This window comes from Rhineura floridana, chromosome 9, assembly GCF_030035675.1.
Source record: "Rhineura floridana isolate rRhiFlo1 chromosome 9, rRhiFlo1.hap2, whole genome shotgun sequence".
Taxonomy (NCBI): Eukaryota; Metazoa; Chordata; class Lepidosauria; order Squamata; family Rhineuridae; genus Rhineura; species Rhineura floridana.
Window position 1 is genome coordinate 32210301 of NC_084488.1, and position 8146 is coordinate 32218446.

An 8146-nucleotide genomic window follows, 5' to 3' on the forward strand; every position below is an offset into this window, starting at 1 on the left:
CTTCATTCCAGCAGAGTTTTCCTACTCCCTACAACCCCCTCCCCAGTCCCACACTCTCTCACACAGGAATCTCTCCTCCAAATGCAGTCACTTATTAGCAGCCCCAGGTTCCCCTCATCTCCCTCCTAAATCTGAAATGGCATTGCTTCCTGTTTTTATTGTGGTTAATTATTTGTGTTTTATCATCATTACTTTGAGTATAACAATCACCAAAATCTGTGAACAAATTTATTTCGCCTTGATCTAGAAACAGTACAATCCTATGTCTACTTAGAAATAGGTCCCATTAAGTTCAATGGGATTTAGTCCCAGGTAAGTGGACACAGGGCTGTAGCCTTAATTTCCTCTTTGTTCCACAGAGATCAGAAGAGATTAGAAAGACACACTGCATTCACTTCCTGTTCCCATTTGACAGCTGCCATTTGGGTAGCAGGGCTATCACAGATGTAGAAACCAAGTATCTCTCCCTGTCTAAATGCAATATGCCCTATCTGTTTGGTTTTGTTATGTGCCTTCAAATCAATTATGGCTTATGGCGACCATATGAATCAGTGACCTCCAAGAGCATCTGCCATGAACCACCCTGTTCAGATCTTGTAAGTTCAGGTCTGTGGCTTCCTTTATGGAATCAAGCCATCTCTTGTTTGATCTTCCCCTTTTTCTACTCCCTTCTGTTTTCCCCAGCATTATTGTCTTTTCTAGTGAATCATGCCTTTTCATTATGTGTCCAAAGTATGATAACCTCAGTTTCATCATTTTAGCTTCTAGTGACAGTTCTGGTTTAATTTGTTCTGACACCCAATTATTTGTCTTTTTCGCAGTCCATAGTATGCGCAAGGCTCTCCTCCAACACATTTCAAATGAGTTGATTTTTCTCTTATCTGCTTTTTTCACTGTCCAACTTTCACATCTATACACAGAGATAGGAAATACCATGGTCTGAATGATCCTGACTTTAGTGTTCAGTGATACATCTTTGCATTTGAGGACCTTTTCTAGTTCTCTCATAGCTGCCCTCCCCAGTTCTAGCCGCCTTCTGATTTCTTGACTATTGTCTCAATTTTGGTTAATGACTGTGCTGAGGTATTGATACTCCTTGACAAGTTCAATGTCCTCATTGTCAACTGTAAAGTTACATAAATCTTCTGTTGTCATTACTTTAGTCTTTCTGTTTAGTCCTATCTGTTTGGTACTGGTTGCACTGTTTCAGGTGGAAACAGGGAAAGCCAAACTATTGCAATTAGAACTCCTCATTATTTCCCATCCATATGTTCACAACTGACTGTGCTTTAAGAAATAGAGAGTTAATAGGATACCCACTGTCTCACTGACATAGCATATTGTTTTTGTTTTTTTAATGCATTCCTTTCTGGGGGAAGGAGAGCCCTTTGGGCGAACTGCCCCAGGGCCACCAATCACCTTAATTTGGCCTTGAGTACAAAGTGATAGAATTTGGTAGTCAGGTGTGCTATAGCCCCACCAGGGATCATATTCCTAATAGCCTGAAGCCCATCTTTGCGGTGGATGTTGGTGTAAAGGGCTTCCATAGGACAAACAGGCTAGTCTTTGCACAAAAAAATAAATGGGCACAAATCTGGCATCAGAAATTGCAACACAGAAAAGCAGGATTTCAGTCTCCTAGGACACTCTGGAACTGATCTTAAGTGGCCATCCTTGAACAACGGAGCCTCCAACTGAGACTTCAATGTGAAGCAGCTGAATTACAATACATCAAGAGGTTCACTACTGTCTCCTATGGATAGAATTGGCACAATGGATTTTTAATCACACTACATGGCTTACCGAGAGCCAGTATGGTGTAGTGGTTAAGGTGTTGGACTATGACCTGGGAGACCAGGATTCAAATCCCCACATAGCCATGAAGCTCATTGGGTGACCTTGGGCCAGTCACTGCCTCTCAGCCTCATGAAAACCCTATTCATAGGGTCGCCATAAGTCGGAATCGACTTGAAGGCAGTACAGATGTGACATGGCTTACCACTGCCAGGATGTCTATGTTATCAACTACAATTTGGAGGGGGGGGAGTGGCCATGGTCAATAAGGTAATTATCACTATCTACTTTTCTGCATTTCATTACGTTCTCACCTGTTTACGATTCCATATACACAACCCAACCATGAATATATATGGCTGTACACCTCAGGATAACACTTCACACATCTGATTAAAAGAAGTGTAGTCCACACAAACATATGCCATACAAGGGTGGCCACTCCGTGGCTCTCCAGATGCTGCTGGACTATAGCTCCCATCATCCCTGACCATGAGCTGTGTTGGCTGAGACTGATGGGAGCTGTAGTTCAGCAGCATCTGGAGAGCCACAGAGTGGCCATCCCTGCAACACATTCATTAGTCTTTAAGGTGCTATTGTTGTTTTAACGTCAGAACCTTTGTATATTAAAATGGTATATATTTTACCACTTGGGGTAAAATGATATGGACTTTCAAAATGTATAAGTTACTATTATCAACAAAAGACAGGACTGTGGCCAAATATATGTATAAAAGTCATAATTATCTACAAAAATAATATGATGAATTCATCACATACCTTTCATATTGCTTCAAATATTTTATTTATTTATTATTTGTACTGATAGCCTGCCCTTCATCAAGTGTTCTTCACAAAAATATCCCAAAATAATTGCAATGTACAATTAAGGAAAGGAAGAAGAAAATGGACTGCCTTCAAGTCGATTCCACCTTATGGCGACCCTATGAATAGGGTTTTCATGAGGCTGAGAGGCAGTGACTGGCCCAAGGTCACCCAGTGAGCTTCATGGCTGTGTGAGGATTCAAACCCTGGTCTCCCAGGTCGTAGTCCAACACCTTAACCACTACACCACACTGACTGTACAATTAAAATCATAAAATAAAACCACAAGAACAACCAATATTAATATAATGGTAGTAAATGGCATTGCTCTCACCTTCAGAATGTCTTGCTGCCTTCTTTGTTTTGGACAAATATTTAACAGATGCTTAAGCTTTTCAAAACCTTTCTTCTGCTACACAAAGAAAATGTAAACATTATTGGGTGGCTTTTTCACTGACTGTAGCTTAGATATTCCCCTAGTTACTTAAGATACACTGAACAGTATAAAGACATTCACTGCAGTCTTGGCTATATCTTTCAGCTCTATGTTTATCTTGGATTGACTATTTTCTAAAAATGGGTTACAATATATTTTAGATACACAATTCTTCAATAACTTATTTCTTGTATATAATAAAACTCTGAAAGTTAAATAATATACAATCCAATCCTGTGCATGCTTTCTTGGAAGTAAATTCCACTGAATTTAATACCCAAATAAGCATGCCTAGGAGTAAACTTTAAGCTGTAATCCAATGCACTGCACTCAGTGGAACATTTGCAAGTAAATATGCATAGGACTGAAACTTCCAGGGGATATTGTTAGTTTGTTGAAGCAAAAACAACAGAATCCTCTTGCAGCTTATTAAAGCATATGCTTTTGGGACTGTACTGTAGTTCATCAGATGAATGAAACCAATAGAACAGAGATTTTCTATCCCACTATTAGTGTTAATTAACATAGCAAATCTAGAATGAGATGTGATATAAATTACTTAGTGATTTCTTTTGAAATATAAAACCAGTATACAATAAAAACAAAAACATTAAAAACACATTAAATAACAATAAACAGCTGATTAATAAAACAGCAGTATCCACAACTAAAATGCAGGAGGCATTAATAATAAAAAGTTTAGAAGGACCAAAACCATAACATTGATGTTGTCCAATGTTGTACGTGTAACTACAGCTAGGAGGAAGATCAATAGAAGCTGGAGACACACCCCCTTTCACAGGTGCAAGAAGTGCTTTCTGCACATGCAAGGGGCTCCCTAGATCCATGTCATCGTTTATTAGAAGCACATCCAATTTTAAATTTTATTCTACAAGATGCTAATCACCTTATTCTCAAACAAAAACATGATGTGCTTAACTTCTCCAGTAATGTACTTATTACCTTCTGGACTAACATTAAAATAATCAAAGAATCTCTGTGAGTTTTTGGACTAAAGATATACATTTTCTAAATAAATAAACTGACCAAAAGCAACATTTTCATTTTAAAAAATTGTTAACAGTATTACATCTCATAATGTTTATTATAAAAGTGCTATATTAATAATGTTAAATCATTTGATCTACTGTGCCAGAAAAATAAGTGCTTTGATGGGGCATGCCAACCATCATGAGGCAATAGGCATGACATTACAAAATATTACGTTGCACACAAATCCTTACAACTGAGAAATGATCCCCTAAATAGCCCTTCAAGACTTGGCAGGATTGCCTCCATTTTGCAGGTAGAGAAATAAGGCTGAGAGTTCATGATCTGCTGCTTGGTCAGTCCATGGCAGAAGACAGAATGGAAACCCAGTTTTCCTGGGTCCATATCCAACACTCAGGCTAATGAGTCATGCTGACTTCCAAACCTAGAGATTCATTTTAACTTCAAGCTATTCACATTATAAAGCATAGTAGCTGCTCTACAGTTCAATGCATTTTTTTTCAACTTCACATGGTGTAGGAATATTTTTATTTGAACATTATTTGCATCAAATAGAATTCTTAATACAGAAATAATCATACAGGATTATCAAATGTGCCCCATTGCACCCCAAAATGTATTCTGTACCCCAGCTCAGCTCTGAAACGTTCAGAAATAATAGCAGCAAACATTTTATCTATAGAGAGATAATACATCTTTTTCAAGCAATTCATATATATGATCTAAATACTCCTTGAAGCATAGTTTAGTATGACTGTCCCCATATTAAAGATGGGAGGCTGAGGCTGCTTACGGCCAGCAGTTAGGCTTTTAGAGATTAAAGACTCGTAAAATATAGGAAACACTCACAAACTGTTTTTTAGAATAATCACTAATGCTGAACAAATTGTCGTTTTTGAAGTTCATCTGCCTCTTCAACTGAAAGGTTGCCCATTGCACTACTGGACTCCTTTCAATATATCTACACAAGAAAAAAAAAGTATGTCATGACCTATTCTGAAGTAGAGAGTTCACACAATATTTATTTATCTTTTATAATTCTTATCTTGCCCTTTCTCAAAATAGTTCAAGGTAGCATGTATAATCTCCCAGTTTTCTAAAAAAAAACAGCATATCATTAGATAAACCAATGTGCTTAAAATTAAGAAAGTCACTCCAAAATCTTTGTATAAGTGGACAAGCATAAAATACTGTACATGCATAAGCCTGCTCTGAATTCAAGGCACCCCTCACACTGGCCCAAGCGAGAGTAGATTTTACTCAACCTGTGTGGAGTGTAATACCATTGATGATACGTATTTTGTTACTAGTTGGGTTACAATATGTCTAACTTGACATACTAATTGGGTTACAACACGTCTACTTGTTGAGTTATCATATGTCCTTTGTCTAATCTGAAAATATGGAAAAAATGAAGGATGATACTATCCTGTAAGAATAATCAGTTTGTCACAGAAAATTATATGCTCATTAGATATTACAAATGTGAGTGGCAATAATGCAGGATTTAGGTATTGATGAAATTTCCACTAGGCTTTAATTGTAGTTTTTGTAGATACAGTAACAGTAATTTAGAAAGTTGTAGTAAACTGGAGTGGCTCACCAAGGGCTTATCCAAACGGAGCAGGATAATCCACGGTTTCCATATTCAGTTTGTCATCTGATAGTCCTCACTTTGCCTTTTAGTTCGCTCTTTCCCAATTTAAAAAAACGCTTTTTTGCACCCGCACACGCAGTGGTAAGACCCCTATATTCTTTTAACTTTTTCCAAGTGCCGCCTCTAAAACCTCCCCCTATCAACCAATTGGTCAGCAAAAAAATTATGTATGCTCCTCTCCCCCTTTGCAACGAAGCACAATATGGCTGTAAAGGAGTTCTCGCCTGCCTTGTTTGTATTCTCCCTTTCCTTCCCACAGATAATGAAATTGACAAAGCTTTCTGGAGCAGGCTTGAAACCGACCAGAAGCCCTTTTCTTGTTTGCATTTGCGATATTACACTTAAACCGATGTATGCTTTTCTGCCTTTATTGATATTTAAGGAGATACACAGGCTGGCAATTGCACTTATTTCTCCAAAAAAGCAAGAAACATGTCACCCCCCCCTCCTTCTCCCTTTCCTTCCAGGGAGAATGAAATTGACAAGCTTTCTGGAGCAGGCTTGAAATCGACCAGAAGCTCTTTCCTTGTTTGCATTTGCAATATTACACTTAAAGGAGTGTATGCTTTTCTGATTTGAAGCAAAAACCCCAGCAAGTACAATGAAATTGACAAAGCTTTCTGGAGGCAGGCTGAAACCGACCACTCCCCCCTTTCTCGCTTGCTGTGCATTGCAGATCTCACCCAGAGTGGCCACCCAGTTTGCAGGCTGGCAAAAAATAAAATCCATCTGCGCAGTAGTTGCAGATCCCCCCCCAACACCCCACCATTGCGATGATTGGTTCAATTTTCCCGGGCTTATTCTCGCACATCCGCAAAAGTGCAGATACGTGATTGGCTGGAATGAGGAGAAGGGGCATGGGGAAACGCCCCAAAACCGCCCATCAGCTGTAAATTCCGCGGTATTGCATCCTAACTCCTGAAGGCACAGCGGATGATTCCCGATTTTAAACAGCAAATCGCAGTTTTGCTGGTATTGCAAGGAGCGGATTTAACCCGCGAAAATGCGTAACAGTGCGAGACGTCATTTGGACAACCGAAAAATAATGAACACACATAGCGGGCGTGTCACACATTTTGCAGTCATCTGGATGAGCCCCAAGAGCCTCAGCAACAGCCTCCTGGCAGCAGTATCACTGCCACACACCAGGAGGGGGAGGTGGCAATAATATTGGGACTGCATGGGCATACTTCGGAGCAAACCCAGTGCTACAGTTGGTGCACCTAAGCCATTGTCCCTCCCGGTATGGGGCAGTAACACCTCTGTTGGGAGGCTATTGTTGTGGCTCCATCCCACCAGGTGAGCTACTCCTGATATAAAGCTTCATGGTTTGTAAATAGTCATTTCCAGAATAGTCTTGCTCTGCTACAGTTTCTTTACCAGGTGGATGACATTCATTTATGGCAGTCTGTCTCACAGCATGGTAGTATTCCACCTTTGTTGCTGTTTTTGAAAAGCACTTTGCTACTGTAGGTGGATTATATTGTTTATATAAGATCATGTAGCTAAGTCAGTATACTTTTCTAAACTACGTATTTTAGTATCATCACACTTTGGTGATAATAAATTATCACCTCACTTTTACTATAAAAATTGATACAATTTCCATAGGGTTAGCCATGTTAGTCTGTGTGTCAGCAAAAAAACCCACCAAAAAGTCTTGTAGCATCTCAAATATCCTTTTTTATGGCATAACTTTTATGGACTAGAGCCCACTTTATCCATGAAAGCTTGTGCCATTAAAAAAATTATTAATCTTAGATGCCAGATTTTGTTGTTTTTATAAAAAGTGAAGGTTCCCAGATAGATCAAAGCAGAAATGCCCATAATACTCCATTTTATTGGTGACAGCCACTGTGAATGAGATATTTCTTAATTTTTACAATTAGTAAAAATGCTATTAAAAAAAGAAAAGAACAAAAGAGTCAAACAATAAGAATGTGTATTAATAAAAATAAGCCATAACAACAAAATAAACAGTACATACTGTATTGTGATAGAATTATACATTCTTGCTTGTTAGCCTCTTTTTTGTTTGTTTGTTTGTTTGGAAGAGGCTTTCCCCCTCCTTTTCTGTTAATTAAATTGTCATAAGTAAGCAAGCTTTGCTGTCAGTTACGTAAATACATAATTCTTCTAGTTAAAACCAACTATTTACCTGATCATAGTAAGTTCAACCTACAGGGTGTCTAACTTTTTAAATTGGCATTTTAATATATTATGTTTAACTAGCATCTTGTTATTGCTTTTTATTTTTTGGGGGGGGAAGAGTGTGTAACACCCTTTCATTTCTTATTTCAATAAGTCTGTACATTAAAAAAACAACCCCCAAAGAGTGACAGCAGTTTGACCAGTGTTATTGTCCTTCTAGTTCAGAAGTAGACAGGGTGTAGTAACTAGGGTTGCCAGGTTCAGGGCCTGAG

General features: G+C 38.6%; 1 protein-coding gene across 9 annotated transcripts in view; it reads right to left on the reverse strand.

The window, feature by feature from the left end:
- Positions 1-8146, reverse strand: part of LOC133364279 (cyclic nucleotide-binding domain-containing protein 2-like) — a 94001-nt gene that overhangs the window by 83210 nt on the left and 2645 nt on the right. For 8 of the 9 annotated variants that reach the window (XM_061584630.1, XM_061584628.1, XM_061584632.1 and 5 more), the window contains 2 exons: positions 4916-5027; positions 2954-3031 (listed from right to left, as the gene is read on the reverse strand). The exons of the other annotated variant lie outside the window; for it this stretch is intronic. In XM_061584630.1, coding sequence (XP_061440614.1) covers positions 2954-3031; positions 4916-5027 — 190 coding nt within the window. The remainder of the gene's footprint in view (positions 1-2953; positions 3032-4915; positions 5028-8146) is intronic. 9 annotated transcript variants of the gene reach the window in all.